The sequence below is a fragment of the Pezoporus flaviventris genome, unplaced genomic scaffold, assembly GCF_033815535.1.
Source record: "Pezoporus flaviventris isolate CSIRO_AGI_PZ_B2104156 unplaced genomic scaffold, CSIRO_AGI_Pfla_v1 ptg000025l, whole genome shotgun sequence".
Lineage (NCBI taxonomy): Eukaryota > Metazoa > Chordata > Aves > Psittaciformes > Psittacidae > Pezoporus > Pezoporus flaviventris.
In genome coordinates, this window is record NW_026892573.1 from 14,905,001 (window position 1) to 14,919,580 (window position 14,580).

General features: G+C 50.6%; 1 protein-coding gene across 1 annotated transcript; it reads right to left on the reverse strand.

Moving 5' to 3' along the window:
- Window positions 1–10,991: 10,991 nt before the first annotated feature.
- On the reverse strand, window positions 10,992–13,147 carry GSX1 (GS homeobox 1). Its single transcript, XM_061458185.1, has 2 exons — window positions 12,462–13,147; window positions 10,992–12,019 (listed from the first exon to the last, which is right to left on the reverse strand). Exons 1-2 carry the CDS (start codon window positions 12,949–12,951, stop codon window positions 11,664–11,666), a joined length of 846 nt encoding a protein of 281 aa, XP_061314169.1. The 5' UTR covers window positions 12,952–13,147; the 3' UTR covers window positions 10,992–11,663.
- Between the last annotated feature and the right edge of the window lie 1,433 nt (window positions 13,148–14,580).

Consider the following 14,580-nt stretch of genomic DNA (forward strand, 5'->3'; position numbering starts at 1 on the left):
TCTGCTCAGATCATGGATGAGCAACCCAAGAGCACCTTTTAGGATTAGCTGCTGACTTCTGTTCCACACATTTGTGATGCTAGTGTGTAAACAGAGTTTGTGGCTGAAGCCACATCTCCAAGAGAATTGGCCCCACAGCTCCACTGAGTAGCCTGGAGTGTGTAGTGAAGGGGACATATCACCCTCCATCTCTCTCTGCATTTGATCTGGGTGCTGGTGTCTACCTCAGCCCTGCTGAGCACAGCATCAATCACTCTGTTTGCTGAACCATCCAAAACTGCACTTGGCAGATGATAAAAGAGTGTTCAAATTCTGCTTCAGGAAAAGCAGTGTTTCAGCAAGGAATGAGGCCTTTCCCATGTAAGAAGTTTCTGAAGATTGTAAGATGCTTTGCTAGACTTTGGAATCTAAGGTGCCAGAGATGATATTTTGCAGTCAGTTAATCGTGTGTAAGCACCTGGTCCCTGACAGCACTTGAGTTACCCTCAGTAGTGGGTTTAGATGATTTTGGTAAATCACTTCCACCCCCTTCCTTGGTTAGGGTTTAATTTACTCATACAGGGTGCTCATACTTCCCAGGGACTGATTCAGCTGGCTGAACTGAGACATGTCCTGCAGCAGGCAACAACTCCTACCATACAGGGCTTGCTCCTGCTCTGATTCTGGAAGAGAAATCTGTGCAAGTAGCTGTGGTACATCTTCGGTGCAGGTCCTGCACTGGTGGGAGGATTCCCATCTTCTCATCGATGGGTTAGGGAGTTGCACGTGAGTGGCTCAGTCAGAGCACTGCAAGTCACTTCAGGTAACAAGACATCATGGGACTGTGGGATGTAGCACCTCAAGCCAACACAAACACAGAAAAGAGCCCAGCACATAGCAGGCAAGGCCTTGGGCAATGTGAGAAAGGTTTCGAATCATAGAATCATAGAATAGTTAGGGTTGGAAAGGACCTTAAGATCATCTAGTTCCAAATCCCCTGTCATGGGCAGGGACACCTCACACTAAACCATGCTACCCAAGGCTCTTTCCAACCTGGCCTTGAACACCACCAGGGCTGGAGCATTCACAACCTCCCTGGGCAACCCATTCCAGTGCCTCACCACCCTTACAGTAAAGAACTTCCTTCTTATAGCAAATCTAAACTTCCCCTGTTTAAGTTTGAAGCTGTTACCCCTTGTCCTGTCACTACAGTCCCTAATGAAGAGTCCCTCCCCAGCATCCCTATAGGCCCCCTTCAGATACTGGAAGGCTGCTATGAGGTCTCCACACAGCTTTCTTCCCCAGGCTGAACAGCCCCAACTTTCTCAACCTGTCTTCATAGGGGAGGTGCTCCAGTCCCCTGATCATCCTTGTAGCCCTTCTCTGGGCTTGTTCCAACAGTTCCATGTCCTTTTGATGTTGAGGACACCAGAACTGCACACAATACTCCAGGTGAGGTCTCACACGAGCAGAGTAGAGGGGCAGGATCACCTCCTTCGACCTGCTGGTCACGCTCCTTTTGATGCAGCCCAGGATACAGTTGGCTTTCTGGGCTGCGAGCGCACACTGAAGCTGGCTCATGTTCATTTTCTCATCAACCAACACCCCCAAGTCCTTCTCCACAGGGCTGCTCTGAATCTCTTCTCTGCCCAACCTGTAGCTGTGCCTGGGATTGCTGCGACCCAGGTGTAGGACCTTGCACTTGGCACGGTTAAACTTCATGAGGTTGGCATCAGCCCACCTCACAAGCGTGTCAAGGTCCCTCTGGATGGCATTCCTTCCCTCCATCAACCGAACCACACAGCTTGGTGTCATCGGCAAACTTGCTGAGGGCGCACTCAATCCCACTGTCCATGTCAGCGACAAAGATGTTGAACAAGACCGGTCCCAACACCAATCCCTGAGGGACACCACTCGTTACTGGTCTCCAGCCGGACATGGAGCCATTGACCACAACTCTTTGTGTGCAGCCATCCAGCCAGTTCTTTATCCACCGACTGGTCCATCCATCAAATTGATGCCTTTCCAATTTAGAGACAAGGATGTCGTGTGGGACAGTGTCGAACGCTTTACACAAGTCCAGGTAGATGACATCAACTGCTCTACCCCTGTCCATCACTTCCGTAGCTCCATCATAGGAGGCCACCAAATTGGTCAGGCAGGATTTCCCCTTAGTGAAGCCATGCTGGCTGTCACCAAGCACCTCATTGTTTTTCATGTGCCTCAGCATGCCTTCCAGGAGAATCTGCTCCAAGATTTTGCCAGGGCCAGAGGTGAGACTGACTGGTCTGTAATTCCCCAGGTCACCCATTTTCCCCTTGTTGAAAATGGGGGTTATATTTCCCTTTTCCCAGTTGTCAGGAACTTCACCTGACTGCCATGATTTTTCAAATATGATGGACACTGGCTTAACAACTTCATTCGCCAGCTCCTTCAGGACCCGCAGATGGATTTCATCAGGTCCCATGAATCTGGGCATGTTCAGATTTTTAAGATGGTCTCGAACCAGATCCTCTCCTACAGTGGGCCCAAGATCTTCATTCTCACAGTCCCTGTGTCTGCCTTCCAAGACTTGGGTGATGTGGTCAGAGCCTTTGCCAGTGAAGATCGAGGCGAAGAAGTCATTCAGAACCTCAGCCTTCTCCAAACCAGGGCAGCCAGTTCTCCTGATAGCTTCCAGAAAGGGCCCACGTTATTCCTAGTCTGTCTTCTGTTTGCTACATACCTATAGAATCCCTTCCTGTTATCTTTCACATCCCTAGCCAAGTTTAATACTAGCTGGGCCTTAGCTTTCCTAACCTGGTCCCTAGCTTCCCAGACAACATCCCTGTATTTTTTCCAGGCCGCCTGTCCTTGCTTCCACCTTTTATAAGGCTCTTTTTTCCTTCAAATTTTCCTCAGCAGCTGCTTATCCACCCAAGGAGGTCTCCTGGTCCTCCTGCTGTACTTTCTTCTAGTTGGGATGCAACACTCCTGAGCTTGTAGCAGGTAATCCTCGAATATCAACCAACAGTTTTGGGCCTCCCTGCCCTCTAGGGCTATATTCCCTGGAACCTTACTAAGCAAGTTCCTGAAGAGACCAAAGTTTGCTCTGTTGAAGTCCAGGGCAGTGAGTTTGCTGCACCCTCTTCTCACTGTCCTGAGGATCTCAAATTCAAGCATCTCGTGATCGCTGCATCCAAGGCCACCCTGGAGCATCGCATTTCCAACGAACCCTTCCCTGTTGGTGAGCACGAGGTCAAGCATGGCACCTCTCCTTGTCAGCTCCTCTATTACTTGCAGAAGAAAATCGTCTTCCACACAATCAAAGAACCTCCTGGATTGCTTGTGCCGGTGCCTACCGTTCCTCCAAAAGATTGCTGCACTGCTGTTCACGCACTTCTCAGCATATGAAGGGCTGTCCTTGTGTGCCCTGTGATGTGAGAAGTTCTTTTTCAAGTACCTTCCAACATGGATTCAACCATTCATGTACCTCCTAGATGGGTTGGAGGCTGCCCCTGTGCTGCTGGATTTTGCTGTGTGCTTTGACAGGCAGTTCTGTGGCTGTGCTCAGCAGCTCAAGAGGGAATGGCCACTTCTCCCCACTGCTTCTGAACACTTCCTTGACAAGTGGGCAGTAAAGGAAACACTCCCATATCTTAGCCAGCTTCCTTGAGTTTGGTTCTTCGCCATTTCATCTTCCTTTGAGAGATTCATATTTTAGTTCATCAGATACTCTCCAACTGATTCTAGATTTTGAGTTCCTGACCTTGCCAACTGCTGCCAGCACAATTGCTTGCAAAGCCATGATAAGAGTCAGTGTGACTCTAGATATTTAAAGGATAGGCAGGTCATGAATTTATGGGCTGCTCAGTGGCATTTTCCAGCCTAGTTGGTCTATCATATCTTTCAATCTGCTAGGAATCATAACAGATCTTTTCCAAAGGGTCCAAAGAAACCCTCCAGCTCAGGAAACATCTAGTTCACCCTTCTATACTATGTAATTTTGTTCTACTAAGTGCTAATCTGACCAGAAGGTATGCCCTACAGTTAGTGGGAGGATTCCCATCCTCTTACTGACACAGTGAGTTTCTGCTGAAACCATACAGACTGGACATTTTATGGGTGCTGAAAAGTGCTGAAAGGTTACACAGGTTCCAGTGTACAGGACACAGTCACAGATGATGTTTTCATTGAGGTTTCATTGAAAAACTCAGAAGTTACATGAGCTGCAAATGGAGGCTGGGAGAAATATCATGTACATCATTCCTGTTGCAGTAGTCATCCCTAGACCTCTGCATTCCCCCACTGCCAGAGTCAGGATGGACCTTTGGCTTGAGCCAAAGTATAGCTGCTCTTCTGCTTCTGCTGTTTGGAGACAGTGCTGGTTTGAAGAGCTAACAGAGAGCGACAGCAATCCGAGTCCTGGCTCAGACCCTATGGTTTGTATTAGGCTGGCACAGCAGCTCTATGATTCCTCTTGAAGTCCAGATCTGCAGTGGCAGTGCAAAAAAGGGCAAATTCCCATCAAATTGATGAACTGAGATCAACTGGCACTTACCATTAAGTACACAGCTCTTAAAAAAAAGGTAGTTTTTGAGTGTTTGGTGTAAAGAGACTTTTTAAGTCTTGAGTTTATATTGCCATTTGCCATATAGGAAACTCTAGTAAGTTTATTTTGTAGAACAAGACATCTGCTGGTTTGGTTGGAGAACGCATCTTCTGTTTGCAGAGGGAGAAAATGAATCTTCATGAACAATTTCTAGGAATGCATTTACTTTGGTAAGTGAGATGGCTCGTCAGAGCCTAGAATAGTTCATCCCTGAGTTACAAGGTTAGGAAAACAGCTGTGTAATATCTAATTCATCAGTGTGATTCTTCTGTGGTGTTAGAGAGCTTTCCTGCTACCCAGGGAAGGCTGGCTGAGTCAAAACCAGGGAAAGAAATGGTCATGGCTCTGCTTGGCAAGAAATCATGCATTAAGTGGGCAATACAAGCTGCAGTACAACAGCAGTCTGAGGTCTTGATCCTGCAGACCCACATAGAGATAGATGCTGCTCACAGAAGGACCCTACTGCCTTCTCCAGCATCCACCATTCCATGCTTCTGTGAGATGGGAGCAGTTCAGTTTAAAAACCTGAATTTTATTAGTCCTAAATATCACCTCTGCAGATTGTAATTACACCAGTGGGACAGCAATGGCAAAACCCTATGGCATTGACAGCATCTCCCAGCTCAGATCTGTGTATGTTTGAATACCCTCAGTGACCTGAAGTTGTGTGTCAGGGTAGCTCATTGTTTTATTATAAATGGTGTTCTGATACATGAGGCCATTTCTTGTACCTCTGGCTCTCCAGAGGACCAACAGGGTGATGAGCTTTGGACCACTGAGTTGCTTTAGCAATAGCAATGAAAAACAAGGTTGGGACCTTTTCGTCAAAGCGGATCCAGCTCTAGTTACCATGACACCATGACAATCAACTTGTTTACTGCTTCAAGGTACAGTCTAAACATTCTTGGCATGTCATTTGCATAGCAATATCCAGAATGCTTTGTGCCACTCTACTGTATTCTGGCTCTGCAAACGCATTGAAAGATTTCTTTGCACGTATGCTTAACTAAAGAGAAAGAAAGGAAGAGAAAGGAGAAGGGAGCTTCACTTTTGGTAGCATGTTTCATATAAAGTGTAACCTAAACTCTGTAACAAATTAAACATAAGAACTGGATATATGTCCCCCTGGACATATATGCATATATGGATATATGTTCTGGGGAAACAGAGGGGAGCATTTATCAAACAGAGGGTTGAAAACAACATAAGAAAATCTAGGTCTCATTCTGGCAGAGTATTTAAGCATGTGCTTGACTTTAAGTGGGTGATACAGGACAGAAAATAAAGAGACATGGAGAAGTGAGACAAGATAGAGTAATAGAAGAGGAGAGAATAATCATGACAGGGGGGTCAGCTTGGCTGTGCAAGCTGAGAGACCTGTAGATGGGTGTGCAGAGCTGGGCTTAAATCACAAAAAGGGTGAAGCTAAACAAAAAAAAACACCAAAAACCAAAAAGCAAATATCAAAAAGTCAGTTGTTAGTAGCTCTAAAAGACAAAACCCGGGATTATTTTAGCTGATAAACTACACAAGCAAAAATCAGTGACAGAGAAATAGTAATCTAGTGAGATATCTGCACTCTCCAGGTGCTGCCCCTGGTTATTTACATTGTTAATTGAAAACTCAGCTCCTCGTTTGGGTATGTAACATCCATAACAAGCCTTGGTGTGTTTTCCAGCATTGCAAATCGAATACTTGCGGGAACCAGCACAGAATCCAATCCAAGTATTGCTCTGCAGTGAAGCAGCATGATCAGACGGTGTGCTGTGTCCCCGTTCAAGCAAGGTAGGCTTTTGTGAGCATGGAGAGAAGCTGACCCAAGTCAGTGAAATGACAGAATTAATTGTTCCAGCACAACCTAGATGTCAAAGAGGGACTCTTTATCAGGGACTGTAGTGATAGAATGGGGGTAATGGGTTCAAAATTAAACGGGGGAAGTTCAGGTTAGATATAAGGAAGACGTTCATTACTGTGAGGGTGGTGAGGCACTGGAATGGGTTGCACAAAGAAGTAGTAAATGCTCTGTCCCTGATAGTGTTCAAGGCCAGGTTGGACAGAGCCTTGGGCAAAATAGTCTAGTGTGAGGTGTCCCTGCCCATGGCAAGGGGTTGGAACTAAATGATATTGAGGTCTTATCCTGGAGAATGAGGAAGGGAATATAGCAAATTTAAGAATGGATTTTTTCTTTTTTTCTTTTTCCTGTTTATATTCATTGTTATAATTACATTTAGGTTTTTTTTTAGTTTTTTTTTTTTTTGTGGTTTTTTTTTTTTTAATAGTATACATATATTAGAGTATATATTGGTTATATATGGGGTACTTCCAGAGCAGTTAGCTGCCCAGCACCATGCAGTCACTCCTGTCTAGCTACAGCCACATTAAGCAACAGGCCCAGCCATTTGCTGTCATCATCAGTGTCAGTATCCTAGGAGATCTCCTGATCTTGCATAATTACATCCTGATAAATGGGTACTTTCTGCTCATAGCAAAAACATTTTCAAAATTAATGTAATTGTGAGATAGCTGCTGTTGATGTACATCTTCAAATCATTAGGAATATCATACAAAAGCATTTTATTTAGGGTCTTTAGCTAACACCTATCTGTATTTTAAAGTAATCACATTCACAGACAAAATGATATTGTCATTACAGAATCAAATTTCATAGCCTCTCTCGGGAACTTAAGGATTAAAAATGAAGCCTTGTTATCCCAATAAATTCACAGGTAAGATTCATTCCAAGTAAACAGGATTGAAATAAACACTTGGCTACCCCTAATGTAGTGCTATTTTGAGGCAGAAACAGTCTGTTTACTCCAAATATTGTTCTAGATCCATTGGACTAACTTAGAGCTGGCACTGTGTAAATACATTAACAGTACATAAACTGAATTATGAGATTTCTAGGTTGATAATATTAGGTTTTTAGTTAAGAGCAACAACACATTATTTCAACTGTAAATCTATTTGATGCAGCCTTTGTATGGAATGAAATGAGATCTAAGGATAAAAATGCAAAAAAGAAATATGAAAGCCAAGTAGTGGAAATGAATATTATGATAAATGTAAGTACACAGGTGTTTAGTGTTAAAGATTCTCTGTTCCAAACCTTTGTTTTTTTCCAAGGACTTATCATACCTCATATTCACATTTAGTGCCTGGACTGGTGAAGGAAGAGTGGCTGTGTAAATGATGGGATGGAGTGTGGGACACTCATGTTCAGCAATGTCAATGGCTGGAAAAGGGAGCCCCAAACACCAGCATCATCCTCTCACACTGTCAGGAGATCCACCTTTCCTTTGGGACACAGTCTTTCAAGCCTCAATAGCATGCAAAGAGGTTCCTTTCTGCATGTTAGGCATAAATTATTGAACTTCTAGGTAGAAATATGGTCAAAAAAGTATGCTGGAAGATATTCAGACTTGTTTTGTGGATTTGCAAATGTGGTTCCTGTCACAATCAGAAGAGACTGGGCATTTTAGATGGCAAAATGCTTAAGTAACTTTTGGAAAACTGCTGTCAAAATGGCTAGAGAAAGAAAGTTGCAAATTGGTGTGTTTTGACACTTGCTGTAGCAGAGGTGCCCACGCTCTTCCCACAGCAAAATGACTTTAATTTGCCCAACCCCGGAGCCCTTGAAAATGACACTCTGAACATTTGCTGTAATGATTTCTCACTAAATTAGAAAAATGCCCAACTAAGGAGGGATTATCTCTGCATGTGGATGTGGCATAATGACTGTCAAGTGCATTGAGAGCCCCACTGGGCTTTGCAAGGTACACAGGGTCTGCAGCAGAGGCCAGTGTGCATTGAAGAATATTAATACTGTCTTGTTGGAGGCATCCATTGTGACACTCTACTGCTATTCAGACGAAATTATGCCATATGGGGGAATTCTCTTTGCTACTTTACATATATGAGGTATCTTTTAGGGCTGAGGACTAGTCTCAAATTGTCTGGCTGACAAACCCTGTCCACAAAGGATACATACACATGTGTGCACACACCCTCTGTAACACATGCACCCACTGGGACAGCATCACTGCAAGATCCTTCCTTGCAGCCCACAGCCACTGTGCCTGCAGTGAGGATGTGCTAGGGAATTTATCTTCTAGCTGCTCCCAGAAGCAGCCTATCAGCTTCAGCCACGCAGGACAAAATGTGTTTGTTCCCCAGGTGCCTGCATTTTGCTGCCCAGGTTTTGAAGCAGGTAAGGAGCAAGCTGGGTGGGCAGTGCCACTGCCTCATCATCCCTATTGCATCCAGTCAGCCCCAGAAGAGGAGCAGGAGGAGCACATTTTTGTTTATATCATGAAGGACAGAAGAAATGGTGGGAATGCGCAGGCAGACAAGGGTGTCAAGAGTTCTTACACAACTGCCACAATGGCACTTCAATAGCAACACTCGAATGCCCAGTGCTACTGTTCCTCACACCCCGGTGCCGGTTGCTGCTCAACAGGCACAGGGAGCACACATGCTTGCTTCTGTGGATACTCATTGACTTAAGTACCAGTGCCCTGTTAAACAGGATGCCAGACTCCTTGGTAAAAGCACTTTAGGCTGTTTCTGTCTCTGTTTTGCAATGGCTTTTCAAAACAAGTCTAGTAAATGTGGGCAGGAAGGGAGGTGAGGGATGGAGAGTCTGCAGGGCCCTGCTGAGCCCATTAGGATCCCCTGAAGAGTCTTTCTTGTTGGAACTGGACCACTGGGGAAGGAAGGACACACAGGAAACATCACAGGGCCAAGCACCTAGGTGAGACTGACTGACTCATGTAGCAAGGTCAGATTTTGGTCTCTCACCTGCCAAGTTCATCCTCAACAGCCATGGGAAAAGGAACTAGAAAGATGCTGCCCACAGAGTGTCCTAATCACTAGCTTGCCCAGCCATGCTGGGTGATGTTGGAAAGACACTGGAGGAGGAAGTGGGGAGGGTGAAGCCAGAGGTCTAAGTATCACAGGAGGCAGTGGGTGAAGGCAAGCCACCAAGATGAGCAGCCCAAATATTTTATCCATGTGTCCCCATCTTGATAGTGCAGCACCTGCCTAGTGTCACCAAGCCCTTGTGTTTTCCAGACAGGGAACACAGCTCAGGACACTCACAGGAGCATATGGGTACTGCCTTGTGCAGGTCCTGCACTGCCATGTCTCCAGCCCTCTCACCCTCCCCATCATCCTGGGGTGTCCAGAAAGATCCATGGTGCACCGGGGTCTGCAGGGTCCTGCTTTCCACTTCCCCGCAGGATGGAGCTGTAGGAGATTGCAGATGTCCTGGCCCCACAGCAACACGAAGAGCTGCAGGGACCTGGGAAGGACAGAGCATGACACGTTTGATTCACGGTCAGGACTTGAGGCTGTCCCGGCAAATATCGATTTTACCAGCTCTTCTGCACCCTCTGTGATCGGGATCCCAAACCCACAGCTCCCCACACCGAGCTCAGCCCGTGTGCAGAGCTGAGTGGACCTTCTCCAAGGCTATTTCGCAGGAGGGATGGCATCTCTGTTCCTGGCTCTTCCTGGTAGCCTCGGTTATTTCGCAGCTGTTACGGCATGAAAAGCAGGTCCCGTCCCGGTGAGAGTAGGAACGGATGGCACCCCAGGGATCCAAGCACATTCCCCAAGGCTGCAGGGCACAAAACCAGCTCTGCGGCCCCCGGGGAGACCCGAGGCATGGACTCGCGAAGTAGGGATGGCGGCTGCAGGCCACCGGTGAGCGCGTCCCCGGGAGGCCGAGGGTCGCTGCACAAAGTGCGTGAGCGTCGCTTAAACGGGGGGTCCCTGCTGTCCCGCACCCTTGGGTGGCAAATGCGGGTCCGGCACAGCAGTCACGCTCCCCGGGGACTGCGGGACACGCTGGCTGCTTTTCAGCCGGGGATCTCGGCCGGGCAAGTGAGAGCAGCGCGTAAAAACGGGCGCTCCGCTTCCCCGACAAAAAAGCTCTGTGGGGAGCTACGGGGCTCGAGCGGGGCTGCCGGAACTCTGTGGCCGTGGAGGTGGAAGCCCAGCAGGGCCGGCCCCGTCACGGACGGGTAGGCGGAAAGCCGAGGCCGTCCTTCCAGGGTAGTGGCAGTGGGCACCTGGAGAGAGAAGCGGAGCCCAGTTGCCAGCCGAAGCTTCAGCTACAGCGTACGTATAGATGTATGCATGTCATGCATCTCTCTTCGGCAGACGTGAGAATGGGATAGGAAGGGAAAGGTGTTGAGCCGAGCCGGTCACCAGCCCGACATCTAGCATCGCGGGGAGGACCTGGAGAACCCACGGGAAAGGGACAGGGGTCCCCCGTGTCCCATACCTTTAGCACTGCCGGGAAAAGAGCCACCCGCGCTCGTCGGGGCGGGCTAGTCCCGGTGCCGAGCAACGGCGGAGAAGGGATGGAGAGAGACGGTACTCCCAGCGCCCGCCCGCGGACACGGAGCGGCTGCTTTCTGCATGAATAGAAGGAAATAAACCACCAACGAGATTTTATTATTGTTATTTATCATCATAATTATTATCATCGCCATCGTCGTTTATCTGCACATAAATAAATAAATAAATATCTCCCGGGGTGAAGGGAGCGGCACGGAACGATACAACCACAGCTGCACGCCCGGCAGCGGAGAAATGGAAAACAAAACCGAGAACAATTTTGGAAAGAAAAATTTACAAAAAAATAAAAAAGAGAGTAAAGATAAACCCCAAAGAGCCCCCGACCCTCCCTGTTCGCCCGTTTTCGGGCACTGCTGGGCTCCCGGAAGGCTCCTAGGACAGCCTCGCTTCAGGCGGTCCGCACCGCCTGCCGCCGCACAGCATCCGCGCCTGCCTCGGTGTGCGGGGTAGTCTGCTAGGAGCCCCCGGGGTGCGCCTGCGGGACACAAGTGAGACAGCACTACTGGGGGATGTCTGGGGTCCGAGGGAGCAGTTTATTTACAACAGGGCGCACGGACACCCGCCCCCATGGACTGGGGTTCTAGAAAGGCGAGGAAGTCCTTCGCAAATTACACAATTATACAAAAAGGTATAAAATCCTTCCGCTTCAGGCCAGCACCGGAGCAGGCAGGACTACCCCTCCTGCTCTGGCCACAGTTCCTGGGGAGCCGGGTGGGCGTGCTGGGGGTTAGGGGGTGACTGCTAGGCCTCTGTCGTCCTTTCCCGAGGAGGACGGAGACATGCGCAAGTCCTCGTCGTCCTCCGAGCACTTGGTGGTGGACAGGGACGAGCATTTGCAGCTGTGGCCGCCCCCCCCTCCCCGGTGGGAGCTGCTTTTGCCTTCTTTCTTGTGCTTGACCCGTCGGTTCTGGAACCAGATCTTCACCTGCTTCTCGGAGAGGTTCAGGTAGGTGGCGATCTCGATTCGTCGCAGCCGGGAGAGGTACATGTTGGAGGCGAACTCCCTCTCCAGCTCGAGGAGCTGCGTGCTGGTGAAGGCGGTGCGCATCCGCTTGCTGCTGGGCAGCTGGCTGGACGTGCTGTCTGCGGAGCGGAAAGCACCGTCAGGACCAGCGGACCCGCTGCACCCCGCCCAGCCACGCTGAGCACCCCCCGGTCCCCGCTGAGTCCCCTCCCGCCCGCTCCGTGGGGCTGCGACCTTCCCCACCGGGGCCGGTTACCCGGCAAGCGGCTGCCAGGCTGGAGCCCGAGATCACGGGATCGCCTTCCCTGTTCCCGCTGCCTGTGTAGGAGGCTTGGCGGGCAGCCGCTGGGCTTCCCCTGCGCATCCCCCGGGACACCAGCAGAGAGAGGTGACGGGGCTCCCCGTCCAGCCTGCTGGAGCTGGGCACGGACTCCCAGTCCTATGTGCTGTCGGCAGGGTCCTGCCTCCCCACATCCCCCGGGATCCCATCACCTCCTCGCAGAGGCTACTGTTAGCATGCAGCCGTGCCCCCCTTTCCCTCTCCACTCATGCCCCCCTTACCCACGGAGATGCAGTGGAATTGCCGGGGGTCGGGCAGCTGGTAGGCGCCCTGGTAGAGCGCTGGTGCATGCCCGACGCTGACAGCGGAGACGGAGTGCTGCTGGCGGGCCAGGGGCGAATGGCAGTACTGGGAGCCGAAGGGGGGGAAGGAGGCCTTGATGAGGGGGATGGCGGGCGGCGGCGGGTGCAGCTGGGAGGCGGTAACACAGAGCGGGCACACGCAGAGCAGCCCGGCCTTGCGAGCGTGGCAAGCTCCAGCCGGCAGCCCAGGCAGCGGGTGCGAGGGGTGCACGGCGTAGGGGAAGAGCGGCGGCGGGGGGCTGCCCTCCCCCTTCTTCTCGCCCGCCTCCCGCAGCACCAGCGAGTCCACCAGGAAGGAGCGCGGCATGGCCCCGCGCAGAGCCCGCGCAGAGCCCGCGCAGCGCCGCTGGCCAACCCGAGTGGTGCTGAAAGGCGCCCGCCCGCCCTCCTTAAATAGCGCCCGCGCCATGTGATGGCGACGCCGGGGCGCTCAATAGGCTTCTGTGCCTCTTCTCTTGGCATTCACGCCGCACGCTCCCTCATTATTTCCCTTGTTAACTAAATGAACTGCATAATGTACTCTATTCTTGTCGACCCCACCCACGCCGTAGCAGGCGGCCTCTCCCCTCCTCTCTCTTTGGCGGGGTTATTTTCTCATTCTCTCGCGATTTAATATTCTTTTCTTTCTCTTTATCGCTCTCTTTCGCTTTCAGCCCAGCTTTCAGCCCGCTCCCTCTTGTTTATTTTGCCGGCTGCAGCCGCGGACTCTGCCGGCCCCGGCTTCCCCTGCCAACCCCCAAGCGCTGTTCCCACCTGTGGCACCAGGTCGGCCCCCCGGTCCCGCCGCCCTCTGCCTCCTCTTCGTCCCCATTACCGCGCCCGCTGCCGGCCCCAGTCCCGCGTCTTTGTTCCCCGTCCGGTGTTGGCAGCGGGCGCCTGTCGCTACAGCTTCCGTCGAGCGAAGCCGCCGGGCACCGCGCCTTGCCACCGGTGCTCCACCGCAGGCACATCCTCCCGGTTCCGGCGTGGACGCCGGGGCCCGGACAACAGCCGCCGAGCGCCGCAAGCAGAGCGGGTGCGCCGGTGCGGGTATAGTGACCCTGGCGGCCCGTGCCGGAGGTACCCACGGAGAGAGTCTAAGAGGAGGCAGAAGAGCAGCTCGGCACTTTCCGCGAGGCTTTGTGCCTGGTTCCTCCGCCCGGTTTTAGCGGTAACACCGGCCATCGCACCACGGGAAGGGGCCCAGGCCGCAGCAGCGCTCGCCCGTCCCGCACCGCCGCTCCCCTGCCCCACCGCTCCGCGCACGGGGAGTCCCCGGGTCTGAGGGGACCTACAGGGACACGGTTTGCTCCTGCCGAAAGATGAGATTTAGCTTAAACAAACCGGCGGTACCCGGGTTTCTTAGCGCAGGGATCCACAAAACTCCCAGCGGGGTCCAGAGGGAATTTCTGAGCCTCCATCCGAGTTAATGCGCACCGGCGCTTCTCCGAGCAGCTGCACGCCGTCCGTGCAGGAGCTGTCGGCGTTGGGCTCCCCGGAGCTTGTCGATTTTGTAAATGAATGAGAAATGCTAACAAATAACGAAAAATATATCATTATTCTGCATATATATTCATCCCCGATCTTCCCGTTTAATATACCAGGAAAAAAGACAAACGCATCCGCAGACTCCCGTCAAAATGTGGGGAGATTTCTCCCTACAACAACGTGCCCGCCTCAGAAGTAAATGGACTTCTTTAAAAGGGAAGGGGGGGGAAAAAGCAGGGGAAAGGAAGGAAAAGCCTTGAAAGCAGCTCACTCCCGTGTCTCTGGTTTGTGCGCGGCTGTTCTTGCCTGCAGTCTTATTTCCCACTGAAATCTATGGGAGTTTGCCGAGATACTGTTGATGCCCGAGCCTAGAAATGTGCTTATGTACACAAATAAATAAAACCGGAAAATACAGAGCGAACAAAAACAAATGTTAGTAAAAACCCAGTCCCGCAACGACTTAGAGAGGATTCCCAAGCACCCTTCCCCTGAAAGTGTTAACGGGGTTTGGATTCCTATTTTTTTGTTTTGTTTTTAAGGAACTGGTCATTTAAATCATTTGCCTCTGGAG